This window comes from Erpetoichthys calabaricus, chromosome 3 (genome assembly GCF_900747795.2).
Source record: "Erpetoichthys calabaricus chromosome 3, fErpCal1.3, whole genome shotgun sequence".
Taxonomy (NCBI): Eukaryota; Metazoa; Chordata; class Cladistia; order Polypteriformes; family Polypteridae; genus Erpetoichthys; species Erpetoichthys calabaricus.
This window is the reverse complement of record NC_041396.2, coordinates 54,618,556-54,635,235: the sequence shown is the minus strand read 5'-3', so window position 1 is coordinate 54,635,235 and position 16,680 is coordinate 54,618,556. Positions and strand designations below refer to the sequence as shown.

Below are 16,680 nucleotides of genomic sequence, written 5' to 3'. Positions count from 1 at the left end.
TTCCAACAGCAATCCAAGCTTTTTCTAGATAGTCTCCCATCCAAGATCTAGCCGGGCCTGAACATGCTTAGCTTTAGTTGGATGATCTATTCTCAATTGTATGTGGTATAGTAAACCCTGTTGCTTAAATTCTGCATGCTGTCTGCCTTTCAACTTTAAGTGTACCCCACTTCAGTATTATCCATTACCAGATACTGAAAATTGACATCTGGATGAAGGTTAATTATGATTTGTTCCAACCTGTGAGTTTCAATATGCCATGTGGTCTGCTGTTTAAGGAGTGGAATTGAGTGGTCAGTAAACTGCGTGTATAGCTACTACTGCTTACTCTTCATTTAAGTATAAGTAAACCATTTTGTCTATTTGGGTTCTAGACTTTAATAGACTGAATGATGTCACCAACATAGCAAATAAATATGTGCATTGAATTTAACAATGTGACTCTTTTCGTAGATATGAAGACTATGTGGACCAGTGCTATAAAGAACACTTAAAAAACCAAGGAAAAGTAGACTCTGTAAGTTGGTAATTGTTTTGTAGTTATTCTATATGTGTAAAGTACTTCAGGACTTTATCTGCTATATAAGTGGCATAAAAATGTTTAGTATTTGGTTAGGTTTTATACAAGTAAAAGTTGACATTTTCCTAATTTTCTGGTATCTGCCAAACCATTCATGTAGTTCATTGTAATTGTTGCATCATCAGTTATTATATTTCTTTTTTAAGAAAAGTACCAATACATATATGTCTTTTGTCAAAAACCATTTATTGTAAAACAGAACATGAAACAGGAGATGAGATTAAAGTATGCTTAAATGACTTCTCATGAATATAAAAACAAAATCAAAGTTTTGTCTAATGTCTAATGGACAGTGTTTACATTTAATACAAATATAATGACATGAAACTGTGAAATGAATGTAGCTAAACTTTGCTAAAAATGATATCTTATAATCCCAGAAATTACACAAAGGCCTTGTTGTTGGAAAGCCTGTGTTCATGTCTGATAGGCCATATCCTCTTAAGATTTGCAATATCAATTTTTATGAATAGACTAGTGTAAATTATTAAGATCACTGTACTCTTGAAGGTGGTAAGTTATATTTTTTTCAAATGTTTGTGTGAGGTGTTTTACATTTTTTATCTGTTCTTTAGCTTGTGGGAGTTGATGTCATGGCAGCACTTGACATGTATGCTGAGAGAGGTCAATGGGAAAAATGCATTGAAACCGCATCAAAGCAGGTAAACCCAATGTACTTAGTTTCCTTCCATACAGCCATATGTCCATCTGTCTTGGGTACCTAATTTTTAAATGTTATAACTGTGGGAACTTAGAGCCTGTGTTGACTGCAATAGAGGCACAAGCAAGTTTGGAGCCTTAAGTGAATTTAATAACAGGACTTTGGACTGAAGGAGAACAGCTGAACAGATCCTGCAAACTCCATATATCTATAGAAGAATTCCTATCTTTGAATCAAGACAACGGTCAAGCTTTAAGTGGCTGTGTTACTCATTACACTGGTGTCATCTCTTTTTATGCCCAATGCTGCACATGTTGTTTTTTACATGCTAAACAAATTATGTATATTTAATCATATTAAAAATGAATAATATGGCATTCCTGTAATATTGATTAAATTCCGTGGTTAGTTGCCTTCCTTTTCTGTCCATCATCTTTCTTTAAGTATTTGCCAATTCCTGGTTACCTTTTAAAGAGAGCAGTCACTCTCTTCTTCTATTGTTTTTAAATCAAATAAATGGGGCAACTCTTTGATTTTAATGAATCTATTCATCAATGTATCTTTATTTTACATGGTGCCAGTAACAGTATGCCCCTTTACAGAGTAATCAAGATGATATTATATTAAATATTTGTCACATGATTTGGAATTGAAATGCTGAAATACCCATATATTGCTGAAGCAGGATAAGCTCAATCAAATCTGAAACCCTGATCCTCAGATGTGTATAATGAGATTTAAGGGCCTACAACTTGCTTCCTTTGAAGTGTGTAAGGTTCTTAATTTAGAGTACAATTCTCTCTGTTATGACCCTCTCAGAATAAACTTGAAACTAGAAATTTGTTGCATGAAATGAGTCCAAATTCAATTGCAATAATTGACTAATTTCACTGTTTAAATTACTTTTGATCTTGTCCCATCTCTAACAAACATGAGCTGTCATTTTACATTTTAGTTTTCCAGTAAGCCTGTAGCATTCCCAGCTAAATAGTTTAGAGCTGGTAGAAAAGGAGCAACATTCTGCCATTTTGTATGACATTTTATTGCATCACCATATAGGTGTGCTGGTTCAGTGATCCACCGATGTTTCTGGACCATAAGACTGCTGAGTTTGTGTTAACTTATGTTGAATCAGATGGAATTTGTCATGTTAATCAATCTTCCATTAGTGCACTTGTTTCTACTTCTAGTTTTTATTTGTATTGTATTGTGTTGTTTATGTCTACATGAATATTCCTCCAGGTACTTTGGTTGCCCTCCCAATTCATGAAAAATGTGCAAATTACATGAATTGTGATTCACAATTGGCTTGATTACTGGGGTGGTTAGTACCATATGCCCATATGTTGATAGTATGGGTCTGGGTCCTTGCAAAACTGAAATGGAAAAGCTGGATTTTGCAAATGTTGCTTTATATTATTCTTGTTTTCCTCTTACAGTTTATAACAGAATCTTTATATTTATTATAGAACATGATGTCATTATGGGTTTAGTCTAACTCAACCGTGGCTATTTTTTAACACTTGAACACTTTCTTTTGCTTCCACAGAACTACAAGGTTCTTCACAAATATGTAGCTTGGTATGCCTCTAACTTGATCAATGAGGGGCACTCAGAAAAGGTTTTAAGTCTCTATAATCAGCATGGTTCGCCTGCCTACCCACAGGTACTTTGTAGTTTTGTTATTAATGGTATTTGTAGAAACCATTTATCTGTACTGCACCTTTTCTAAAACTGATTAAATACTTACTTTAGCCTTGTTTGTTAGAATTTTAATATTTACAGGCACTTGTTTCGTGACATGCTGAGCCTGAGTGGCACAAACAATGCTGAAGCATATCGTACATGGGCAGAACTGAGAGATGTACTGTTAAATTTGGTAAGTTATAGATATAAATAATATTTAATATCTATAGTTAAGGTAATAATTAAAAAGTTCAACTGAAACTGTTACCAACTTACCTGGACGAGGGCCCAAGTTTATTCTGCCCCCATGCACACTGAGCAGGATGAGAAATGAAATGGAAAAAAAGTCTTCAAGGATCACTGCTTGAGAATACACAAAAAAGCAGCATCTTGGTATCGCCAAGTCTCCAAAACTACCATTAGTCATTACCTCCATGTCAACAGATTATTTGAAAGGCATGCCAAAAAGAAAAAATTAACCACAAACATTAGCCCATGTAGTTTGGTAAACGCTACTAGAACTTTGATTGGAGTATGTTCTATGATTAGACAAAACAAAAATTGAGCATTTTGATAATAAACATTCAAGGCAGGTTTATTTGTGAAAAGAAGGATGGCTCTACCGAAGGACTGAAGAACCTGATCCCCACTGTTAAGTATGGTGGATGTTCTGTGATGTTGTGGGGCTGTGCATCCTCTGAAGGCCCTGGAAACCTTGTTAGGATATATGGCATTATGGACTCCATAAAATACCAGGAGATTTTAAATTTAAATCTGGCTGCTAGGAAATTAAAACTGGGGCATCGTTGGATCTTCCTTCAGGACAATGATCCCAAAACATATGTCCAGGTCAATACAAAAATGGTTAAAGGAACACAAAGTCATGATTCTGCCATGATCATCTCAGTCCCTGGACCTAAACCCCATTGAAAACCTGTGAGGTGAGCTGAAGAGGAGAGTGCACGTGAGAGGACCTAGGACCCTGGATGATCTGGAGAGATTCTGAAAAGAGGAATAGTCTTGGATTGCCTGCTTTATATTCTCCAACCTTATAAGATATTATAGAAGAAGACTCAGTGCTGCTGAGGGAGGTTATACAAAGTATTAAATGCAAGGGTGCCAAGAATCATGGCTTATGTGGTTTTGTTCAAAATTAATTATTTCTTGAGATTTTTTTTTTTCTAAATGTACTTTGGTTAAAGATTGAAATCCTCTCATTTTTTCTCAGTGTGAGATTAAGGTAATTCATGAAAAGGTAATGCTTTTATAACTTAATCTTCTTTACCAGTGGTGGCAAAAATTGCAGAGGTGTACTTATTTTAATAATAATAATAATAATAATAATACATTTTATTTATTTGTTGGCACCTTTCTAAACACTCAAGGACACCGAACAATAGATAAAGCACACGTTATAAACAAAACTAAAATACAAAAATTAAAATCAGACAGAGCAATTGTAATCAAAGAGAAAAAGCAGTCTTAAACAAATGAGTTTTAAGTGTAGATTTGAAAAGTGAAAATGATTCAATATTTCTAAGCTCAGATGGTTAGTGAGTTCCAGAGCTGGGGAGCAGAGCAACTGAATGCTCTGCTCCCCATAGTGGTAAGATGGACGAAGGGGACAGTCAAGTGCATGGAGGAAGAGGATCTAAGGGTACGGGAGGGAATGGCAACAGGGAGGAGGTCAGACAGATATGGACGGGCAAGGTTGTGGAGAGCCTTAAAAGTTAACAGAAGAATTTTGAATTGAATGTGGAACTTAACTGGAAGCCAGTGAAGCTGCTGCAAAATGGGAGTGATATGGTGAATAGAGGAGGTTCTAGTAATGATGTGGTCAGCTGAATTCTGGACCAGTTTAAGCTTATAAAGAGATTTGCAAGAAAGACCAAAGAAAAGGGAATTACAATAATCCAGACGAGAAGTGACAAGGCTATGAACAAGGATAGCAGTGGTGTGGGGAGTGAGAGAGGGGCGAATACAATTAATGTTACCCAGGTGGAAATATGCAGACCGGAAGATGTTATTGATGTGGAACTGAAAGGATAAAGTACTATCAAGGATGACACCCAGACTCTTAACCTGTGGGGAAGGGGAGGCATTGGAATTATCAATAACAAAGGCAACATTATCAGTTTTGGAACCTCAGTATTTTATTTAATTTAATTTTAAAAGATTTGAAGAAAACCAGGATTTGATTTCTGCTATGCAATCAATAAGTGAGAAGGGTGGAAAGGAAACAGTAGGTTTGCTAGTGAGATAGAGCTGGGTGTCATCAGTATAATAGTGGAGCTAATGTTATATTTACGAAAGATATTTCCAAGGGGAAGGAGGTTAATAATGAAAAGGAGGGGCCCCAGGACAGAGCCTTGAGTCACACCTGAAGTAACAGCGGTGGGTTGGGATGTGAAAGTTTTAAGCTGAACAAACTGAGTGTGGCTTGAGAGGTAGGATCTGAACCAATCTAGTGGAGTATGGGTAATGCCAATCGAAGATAACCTATTGAGAAGAGTAGTGTGACAAATAGTGTCAAAGGCTGCACTCAGATCAAGGAGGATGAGCATAGTAATTAAACCAGAATCAGCTGCCATAAGGAGGTCGTTAGTAATTTTGATAAGTGCCGCTTCTGTACTATGGAGGGGACGAAAACCAGACAGGAACTGTTCATACAGATTATTTTGAGATAAATGAGAATGAAGTTGAATATACACTATTTTTTCAAAAATTTTGGAAATGAAGGTTAGATTAGAAATAGGATGAAAATTACTGAAATTAGTTGGATCGGCACCAGGTTTTTCAGTATTGGGGTTATTGCAGCAATTTTAAAAGATGAAGGAACAGTACCAGTAGTGAGAGAAGAGTGGATACTAGTAGAAATAAGAGGGACCAGAGAGGGGACGTCAGGCTTTGACCAGAAGTGTAGGGAGGGGGTCCAGTTGACAAGTGGATGGCTTAGACTTACAGACAAGATCTGAGATTTCTGAGAAAGTAGGAAGCTGAAAAGAGGAAAATGAGTGAGTTAGTGGGTGAAATTCAAATGAAGTACTGGAGGAATCCGTAACAAGAGACTGATGTATCTTCTGGATTTACAACAAATAGCCAGCAAAAAACTTTAAAGTGTAACAAACAGATGGATGCACTGAGTTTTTAACATTCTTCTAAAATTACTTCATTTTTTTCAACAAATTATCCAATTGTTTCATGAAAGTTATAGCTGAATTAGCCACACAATAGGTTTATTTGTAGTATAGTTTATTTGAATATTTGTTCATTATTGTTATTCTCCTATATTTTGTGTTCTGCGTTGGTTTTGCAATAAGTGAATTTCCCTTCTGCCTGTCTCTGTGTATGATTGTATTTCACTCTGTAAAAGATATGCATCTGTTTTTACTAATGCAATTCTACTTGGGGCACTGGGAGTCAATGCTGCCCTGACCACAGAGCTGTGCAGCAAAAACACTGGTGCAATATAGAGATGGACTGGAGGATACATTGCATTTGCATACCTCTCCATCATTATGGAGGACCCTTGCAACAGCAAATGTGACAAAGGTCCTTGGATGCCTGGAAACTTTTGTGCTCAGTGGTCTCCCTGTTTGCTATACAATCAAAGATGATAAGAGAATACAAAAATGGCACATACAGTAGCTATATAAATTGTTCTTGGGTTTTCTGCATTCTGTTGCATAACTTGTAGTGTTGAAGAAACCCAAAACAGTTGAGCATACATCAATGCAAGTTTTAGTTTTTCATTATGTCCTTAAGCTACATGTTTTACAAATAATCTCACAACTATGATTAATAAACTCTTTGCCCAGTTAATGATGGAATGTAATACAGTTCCACTGAATAGATGTACTCAATCATAAAAGAGAAGCTGTATGGTAGTAAAGTTTATTTTCTGCTGTTCAATCTCTTTAGTGTGATGGCTTTTAAATATGTAATACCTGATTTGAATATTAATACTTGGCTATATTTTCTCACGTCAGACCTGTGATGGAAGTATCCTTTTTATTTTTAAGTGTTTTATATTCACAAGTAATTTATGTGAATAAATGCTACTCTTAATTGACCTTGCAAGATAAATTACTGATTTTCTTTTTTATTTTTAAAATTAACTAGTGTGAAAATATGGTGAAGACTTCTGAAGCCAATTCTCCAGCGCATGAAGAATTTGAACAGATGCTCCTAATTGCACACTACTATGCTGCACGATCAGCAGCACAAGGAGTTAAACAGCTGGTATGATGGGCTTATATTCACAACTTTTGTCTAAGGTGGCAAAGCCCAACAACTTTTTCTTTTTCACTTTTTGTTTTACTACAATATGTAATGTTACTGTGTTTAATTTTGAATATTTGGCACTGAGCATTAGCAAATACCCTGTGAGAGAAGTGAAAACAAAATTCTACAAATACTATAAAATAGTAAGACTAATAAGAAAACTAAATAATAAATAGGAAAAACAGAAAGAAACTCATATAACTATTCTCCCCCAAAATCCTTCAGCAATAGAGTCACAACCTATTGACACTAAAAACTGTAGAATGTCATATTTTTGCAGTACTTACTGTACACTGAATTGGGAGATGTTATATTATTCTTCTGATCATCATCATAAGTCTTCAAGTCTGTGACACAGAGAAGCTTCCCAAAAGCACAAGTTGCACAAATTAAAGGAACACTTTTTAATCAGAGTATAGCATCAAGTCAGTGAAACTTCTGGGATATTGATCTAGTCAGTTAAATAGCAGAGGGGTTGTTAATCAGTTTTAGCTGCTTTGGTGTTAATGAAATTGGCAACAGGTGCACTAGAGGGGCAACAATTAGACAACCTCCAAAACAGGAATGGTTTAACAGCTGGAGGCCTCTGACATTTTTCCCTCCTCATCTTGTCTGACTGTTATTTCACTAGCTTTGCATTTGGCTACAGTCAGTGTCACTACTGGTAGCATGAGGCGATACCTGGACCCTACAGAGGTTGCACAGGTAGTGCAACTTCTCCAGGATGGCGCATCAATACATGCCATTGCCAGAAGGTTTGCTGTGTCTCCCAGCACAGTCTCAAGGGCATGGAGGAGATTCCAGGAGACAGGCAGTTACTCTAGGAGAGCTGGACTAGGCCTTAAAATGTCCTTAACCCATCAGCAGGACTGGTATCTCCTTTGGGCAAAGAGGAACAGGATGAGCACTGTCAGAGCCCTACAAAATGACCTCCAGCAGGCCACTGGTGTAAATGTCTCTGGCCAAACAATTGGAAACAGACTTTATGAGTCTGTTTCTCATAAAGTGATATGACGTCTGCCCGACGTCCTCTAGTGGGCCCTGTGCTCACTGCCCGGCACTGTGGCTCTCGATTGCCATTTTCCATAGAATAACAGAATTGGCAGATCCACCACTGGCACCCTGTGCTTTTCAGAGATGAGAGCAGGTTCACCCTGAGTACATGTGACAGACGTGAAAGGGTCTAGAGAAGCCATGGAGAATGTTACACTACCTGTAACATCGTTCAGCATGACTGGTTTGTTGGTGGGTCAGTGATGGTCTGGTGAGGCATATCCAGGACGCACAGACCTCTACAGGCTACACAACAGTACCTTGTCTGCCATTAGGCATCGGGATGAAATCCTTGGACCCATTGTCAGACCCTATGCTGGTGCAGTGGGTCCTGGGTTCCTCCTGGTGCATGACAGTGCCCGGCCACATGTGGCGAGAGTATACAGGCAGTTCCTGGAGGATGAAGGAATTGATACCATTGACTGGCTCCTATATTCACCTGACCTAAACCCAATAGAACACCTCTGGGACATTATGTTTCGGTCCATTCGATGCCACTAGGTTGCACCTCAGACTGTACAGGAGCTCAGTAATGCCCTGGTCCAGATCTGGGAGGAGATCCCCCTAGAACACTATCCGTCATCTCAATAGGAGCATGCCCCAACATTAAGATTTTGAACTGCTGTAATGACATTTCAGCAAAATGGACTAGCCTGCCGTATCATTTTTTCACTTTGATTTTCAGGGTGTCTTTAAATTCAGCCCTCTATAGGTTGATAAATATCATTTCCATCAAAAGATGTGGCATCCTTTCGTTCCTAACACATTACCCAGTCCATATCAGTAGAGATATCCAGCATGATTTTTTCCCCATTGAGATCTGATGTGTTTTCAAAGTGTTCCTTTAATTTTTTTGAACAGTTATATACTATAAGTGAGAATTTCTTGTATTGGTCAATGTGGAAATAAATCACAATTAAACTAGCTTATTTAAACAGTAAGATAACATGTTATTAAGTGTAAACATGCATCACAAACGCAGAAGGTGCACATCAGTACTTTACAACTGTCTTGGCTTTAAAAAGTGGAATATTTGGTATGTTTTTAAGCTTCTCCTACGTGCCCCATAGACAACAATGTAAAGTGCCACTGCAGACAAGATATTTTTTTAATTTATAGAGAGCAATTAAGTTTAGAACATAATTTCATATGGCAAATGCATATATAGCATGTTTGTGAAGTAGTAACTTCGACTTGATAAAGCAAACTTTTCCTTTAATCCTGTAATTTCAAAAAGTTTAGGAATGTTCAATCATTTTCTCAGATATATGTCAGTATATTATATGCTTCAAAAGAAATAAATCATGTCTAAAATATTTGAGTAAAACTGCATTACATAGTCAATTTAGATACATATATTAATGAGACAGAGCAAAAAATTTTTAATTGTATATAAATGTTCTAAATTTGTAATAAACCATTTTATACCGCCTTTTCTGCAGTCATTTATATAATGCAGAAATTTTCTGAATTTTATTTATTTATTTATTTTGCAGGAGACTATTGCAGCAAAAATTTCAATAGCATTGCTAAGGTATACAGATATAATACCAGCAGATAAAGCATTCTATGAGGCAGGTTTTGCTGCTAAGGTATGTACTATGTATTACATGTTAACTGAATAATTTACTAATACATGTATTGGAATAATATAGCAACTTTTGTTTTACAGTACATGAAATAATAAATAAATGTTTTTAAGTTGTAAAATCCAGGAGAAGTGGACAAGAGTTATAATTATTTTAAGAATATTTAATCTAGAATTAAAATTTTAACTATTGTCTTCCCACCTATAGAAATGTATCTGGGTGAGAACAATATGTACTTTTCATTCTGTTTTTTTTCCTCAACCTCTGATTCTGTGAAATGAACGCATGAAAGAAGAAATATATTACAAAGATATGTTATTTTTTTGCAGTGTTTCCACAAACCTCACTACACTTGAATCATGATTTAATTTGGGATCCATGCACAGTGGAATTGATCATATCACATTTACAAGTTCACTTTGTCACACTTTGTGTAATTGCTGGAAGTTTATATTAAAGGTTGGGTGTAGCCATAGGCACTGTGAAGTCCGTAAATTCTGGTGGATATATGCCAGAAAGTTGTCGATCAACAGATCATTTATCAGATTATTGAATACTCTGCAGGAGCAAGACAGGAACAAACTCTAGACAGGGTGCCAGTCCATCGCAGGGCGAATACACACACCCACACAAAGGACAATTTAGCATTGCCAGTCCACCTAACTTACATGTCTTTGGACTGAGGGATAACACCTGAGCTCCTGGAGTAAACCCATGCTGACATGGGAAGAAAATGCAAATTCCGTACAGGGAGGAGCCAGAACACAAACCCTGGTCTCCTTACTGCGAGGCAGCAGCACTACCACTGCGCCACCATGCTGCCCTGGCAATCTCTGTGTCAATTTCTAAAATAGTAAAAAAAAAAAAAAAAAACAGGGAAATCAAGTTTTACAAAAATATGTTTGAAACAAATCAACCCCCACCCTGAGAAGGAGAGCTAGGCCAGCAGAGTAAAACTTTAAACTACTAAAAATAAGTAAATAGATAAATTAATAAATGAATAAAGATAAATGGAGTAAATGAGGGGAGAGAACCTGCTTCCTCAATTTAAATGCTTATTCTAAAATATTACTGATTAGATTCTGCCAGGTTTTGAAAAAGTTCTGCACAGATCCTCTAAGTGCAAATTTGATTTTTTTCCAGTTTCAAATAGTATATAACATCAGTTATCCACTGACTTAGAATAGGAGAGTTAGTATTCTTCCATCTGAGCAAGATAAGTCTACATGCTAATAGTGAAGTAAAGACAATTACAGTTTGTTTGTCCTTCTCCACTTTAAGCCCATCTGGAAGTACACCAAACACAGCTGTTAGTGGGTTAGGAGGAATTGTAACACCAAGGCTGTCTGAAAGGCATTTAAAGATTTTGTTCCAGAATGATGTTAATTTGGTGCTGGTCCAGAACATATGGCCCAGTGAGGCTGAAACTTGATTGCAGCGTTCACAGTTTGGATCTTGCCCTGGAAACATTTTGGACAATTTTAAACGAGACAGATGTGCTTGATATATATATAATTTTGAGTTGAATAATTCTATTCTTTGTGCATATGGAACGCAAGTGAATTATTTTCTGAGATGTTGAGTGAGAGATCCTTTTCCTACTGTACTCTTGGATCTTTGAAAGGGAGGGACTGTAAAATGGTTTCTGATGCTATCTGACTCCTCAAGACTGAGGGGAAATCAAGTTTTTAATTAAACATTTTGGTTTGAACAAACTGTGTAAAAAAGGTTAATAACTAGGCTTCATTACTTTGTTTTTTATTTCCAGTCTCATTGAATGAATGATTACTTGTGTCCTTTTGCTTGTGTACAGTGGTATCATAGCAAATCATTATTTATGATATTGACATGATCATATTTGTTTACAACCTGCAGATGCTTTCCTTATCAGTGCATCTAGATTTAGATGAGAAAGCTTTGCTTAGCAAAAATCATGTATCTTATCATAACCAAATGGGTTAGTCATTGAAAAAATGCTTCCTATCACATGAAAAATATTCTTAGGAGTGATGATATCAGAAGACTCAAGTTGAAAAAGGCACAACCAGATGTTAGAAATAAATAAGTAAATGAGGAAAACTTAACAAAATTCACCAACTACATTATCATTTTGAGTTCTGCATAACTTTAAAGATGATAATAATCACTGTCCAAATCTGCAACCCATAGGACTGGAAAATGTCCTCAGTCTCAGAGATTGACAAAGAGATGGTTCCATTTTCATGGCATAGAAAAAAATTGTCTTTGTTCCTCTTGAACCTAAAAATGGGCTAACTGGTAGAGTCTTCATTCCAGCATCCTGGTATAAATTTTCCAAGGGAGGCAGAGAAGCTCCATTCTCTACATACACCTGTGCTGAGACACTATCCCCAACATCTATGCAACATTTTAAGAGATATGTTAATCATGAATCTCTCACAATATTTAGTGCTTTCAGCATTTCCAGAAAGATCCTGGTTACTTCCAGTAGCATTACCTTGCTTACAGAAATGGACCATGTTTCTACCAAATTTTCATTATATTCTGTATTAGCATGTCCATGCCAGGTCTAGTACCTGTATTTGACCCACTCCTGTTAGAACACAAGCTGTGATCTCTGACAACAATCAGGAAAATGTTACATTCAAAATGGATGGATATAAATAGCTTCATTTTATTAGATGTTATTTCTGATAGATATTTCTAATTTTGAGAAAAAAAAGCTTTCTCTGTGGAAAATTGAATCTTGTGGAATATACAGTATTAGTCATTGGTCCCAACCTACTATCACCCCTGTCTCAAAAACACTAGAGAATGATGCATATAATAAATATGATGGCAAGCATCCATTTAAACTTTTGTTGTATCTCCAAGAGTAGCGCCAGATGAATAAGAAACTGAAGAATGAATGAATGAATAAAGTGCAGTGCTTTTGAAAGCTTATTAGCGTTTTTTGACACCTTTTTTTCCTTTATGAGAAACTAATATACCATTGTTACCTTCAGTCTAGTTCATTACAACATTAACATTTTTAATTTCTTAACAGAGTATTGGCTGGACAAGCATGGGCTTCATATTTCTAAATCATTTTTTGGATCTAAGTGATGTAAGTAGTTAAATTTGAGACTCATTTATATACTAAACCAGAGAAATGTAGTGTTTATTTTCCTTTTTGTTTTATTTCAATAAAAATATTCTTCAACATTGAAATTATCTTCATATTTTGAGAATAATGAATGTCATATTTACAAGTAGTTTATTCTCTTTGGCATCAAAGAGTTGGATATCTGGGATTAACTGAGACCTGTTTAATCATATTACTACAGCAAAAATGTTTTTAGATAAGAAAACTATGAACGACTAAAAGTATCTAATATTAATCATACTTTCCATTATGATTATTTTCTTTTCCAGCTCTGTTCATATTTTTAGTTACTTTCTTTTCCAGCTCTGTTCATATTTTTAGTTACTTTCTATAAACCTAATCAGCAATTATGTCTGATAACTAATAAATAAAATAATTTATATTTCAAATACATCTGGTTTAGAGCTTGCATGTGTTTAATGATTTAAGTGGATTTATTTAACATCATATGTTCTTGTCCTGCATAAAGTGATATTCTTTATTTAAATGAACATATGAAACTTGAAAGCACCTCTCTGGTATGGTATATTTTATCTGACTTGACAAAGCAATGAGTCATTTATACCAATTTACAATGCTGTGCAAATTGGTTTACGCTGTAAAGTCTGGAACCCTCAAAGATTTCAGTTGAAATTTTTGAACATTACAAAATATTGGATCTACTGGAAAGAGGCAAGCTTTAAACAAATATTTTAAAAACCTGTGCACTCAAAAAGACATTTTTAGCAAAATGAGTTGTGATCTCAGCAGCCATATGACATTTTGCTTAGTTTTTGATAAGATTTTGATTAACAATGTGACGTTTAGAACTTGTTGGGGACTGGCTATGCGCAGAAGAAATACATGCTACCACATAATTAACTTTCTTATACATTTACAAATTACAAAATTTTCTAACTGCAAAAGAGTACAGGTAGCTACTATAGAACATGAGACAAGAAGCTGTAACAGGATTGGTGATTGAATCCCCATTTATTCTAGGCTGGCAAAGATAATCTTTTTTTAAACCAAAATGGGATTGTGTGTGAGTCGCACGGATGTGCTTTTAACACTCATGGGTCTCTTCTGACAACTTTACTTTGTAACTGGAGGGGTGCATTCTGTATCAGGTTGAAGACAGACTCAGAGTTGCTCTTCTTGGCCATAGTCCTCTTGGTAGTTGAAGGAGATGACAAGCAAGTCATGGTACAACCTTAAAAATCTTGCCATGTGTCTTTCCTAAATCAGCCCCCCTAAAAATTGTGACATGCTTTTACATACTCATAACAAACTATGTAAAGTGGTGTGCTAAATTACAATTTTAAAAAAAGTTATAAAGACTTTAACAGTTAAAAAATACTGTTATCAATAAATCATAACCTTTTTATGCTGTCAACTAACATTTGCCCTTTTTATGATGAGCAAATGAAGGTGAGTGCTGATCTCAGTATTCTTAAACATTCATTTTCTTTCTCCAGCTGTAAATCATTAGGTATGATTTCCATGTGTTGCCTAGCTACACAATTTATTTATTTTTTTATTTTGTAGGGGATAGAAGAAGGTACTCTGGTTGCTCTTGATCATTCAGATTATCAGGATACTGATATTCCATTTGAGGTTCCAGTTCCTTCAAAGCAGCATATCTCAGTAAGAAACTTTATTTTCAGTATATTTAATAATTTCCTTATATTTGCTTTTTAGGTACTATTACTGACAGTATGTTTTCAGTAACCCTTTCAATATGTTTTTGTCAAACAATTACCATGGCATTGTGGTATCTGTGTTAATCTGTGATTATTTTTATTAAAGCAGCTGCCAGGGCTCAAAATGACCACCAGGTGGCAGCTGAGACTTAGAGTAATTTTCCTATTAGACATTAAGTAATATAAATGAAGATACTGTTTTTTTTACTATTTGTCAGAAAGTCAAGTGGTAAATATATTAGGATATCCTGAATTGTATACATACTGGTTTTCTGGATTTTTTATTTCCTGAAAATGGTTTATTTTATGCATTAAAGAAATTTAGCTTTATTTGTTTACAGAAGCTTGCATGGGGACAAATTGAAGTTATGTAAATATATATTTGTGTTATTTAGTACACCATTTATTTAATTTATTTTTTGTTTAATTTACAAGTTGATTTCAATTAACTACTTAATGATGCTTAATATTCTTTATTTTCAGAAGCTTTTAAATTGCATGACTTATCTTATTTAGCTATTTTCCTCCCTGTAACCTTGTGAAAACAAAAGTGAGGACTCAAATTAAATGTGGTCAGAGGATTTAATATCTGGATTTCAGCAACCATGATAATGTTAGTTACACAAATTACATTTTTAACAGGTTATTTCTATTCTTAAAATAAGCAAAAAGAATTAAGTGCATTATTTTCAAGAATGTAGAAGCAATGCATTTTGCTATGCAAGTAAAAAAAAATTTAAAACACAAAAAAGACATGCCTGTGTACTGACGATATATCAAATTGACAAATATTGTATGTAGTATTCTATATCTGTTTTAACTCCTGATAAAATGATATATACAGTTTTATATATGACACAATCATGCAGTTGTTACTATGAGTAACTGTTGAGAAAGTTGATGACTTGAAAATGAAAAAATGTTTCTAAATGTAGTGGTGCCAATACTAATGATCATGTGCTTTCGGCTCAGATGGATGTTGAGGAAAAGTAACTGTGCAGGATAGGTGAAGTCTTTAATAATACTGTTTGCCGTTTTAAGGTAGTGTGTGTTATATATGGCTTGGAGAGGAGGGAACTGTGCATCAGTAATATTGTGCGCCACCTTCACCTCTTTATGCAGTGCTTTGCAGCCCTGGCCCGAGCTGGTGCCAAACCAGGATGTTATGGAACCAGTGAGAATGGACTCCTCTGTACACTTATAGTATTTAGGTAGCTTAGATGGAGACAGCCAGGTAGTCAGCAGATGTCTAAGGTATCAGTAAGCCTTCTTGACTATAGCCAAGATTTGTTGTGCCCATTTCAAGTTATCAATGACTCTCTCTCCACAGCATCTGCTCCTATATAGAAGAAATGAATTGTGCCCACTTCAGTTCATCATTGATAGCCATTCCCAGAAATGTAAACTTCTCCCAAAATTTCCTCTTATGGCTACCTCCATAGGTTTAACTGATCAACTTCAACTGTTACAGAAAGCAAATCTCTTCTCTGTAAGCGGACCCATCATTGTTGGTAATCACATCTACAATGGTAGTGTTGTTAGCAAATTTAATGGTGAAATTAGGTGGTATTAAGTCCTAGGTCTAGGAGTTTTCTGATCAGCCTTGGTGATACAATAGTGCTGAGCAATAGTCTAATAATAGTACTCTAATATAACAGTTATTGTCCAAGTGTGACGGGATGGTATTAATGTAAGGGGTATGGCATCTTCAGTGGATCATGTATATGCAGTTGGGAATGTGATCGTGGTCTTGTACTGTGCACTGGGTACTACAGGTTAGTCACTCTATCTTTGTTGTCCTCTTTTTTTTCCAATTTGTCTTAACACTGCAGTCAACAAAATAATGAAGATGTGAATCCTTTTGTGTTTCAACTTCTTCCATCAATTTTATAAACCCTTATTTAAGTATTCTGGTCAACATATATGGTAATCCTTATCTTTTAAAACCTCTGGCTGCCCCCAAAATTAAACGTTAAAGATGTATTCCATACCAAGGTATTAACAATCAGTTTCTCTTTTAT

The 16,680-nt window shown here is 35.5% G+C and overlaps 1 protein-coding gene across 1 annotated transcript in view; it reads left to right on the top strand.

Annotated features, from left to right (window-relative positions):
* The window catches only part of ift172 (intraflagellar transport 172), a 122,739-nt gene that overhangs the window by 91,374 nt on the left and 14,685 nt on the right, over nucleotides 1–16,680 (top strand). Inside the window, exons 38-45 of the mRNA XM_028796836.2 lie at nucleotides 454–517; nucleotides 1,156–1,242; nucleotides 2,791–2,907; nucleotides 3,010–3,120; nucleotides 7,050–7,169; nucleotides 9,761–9,856; nucleotides 12,879–12,938; nucleotides 14,505–14,603. Coding sequence (XP_028652669.1) covers nucleotides 454–517; nucleotides 1,156–1,242; nucleotides 2,791–2,907; nucleotides 3,010–3,120; nucleotides 7,050–7,169; nucleotides 9,761–9,856; nucleotides 12,879–12,938; nucleotides 14,505–14,603 — 754 coding nt within the window. The remainder of the gene's footprint in view (nucleotides 1–453; nucleotides 518–1,155; nucleotides 1,243–2,790; nucleotides 2,908–3,009; nucleotides 3,121–7,049; nucleotides 7,170–9,760; nucleotides 9,857–12,878; nucleotides 12,939–14,504; nucleotides 14,604–16,680) is intronic.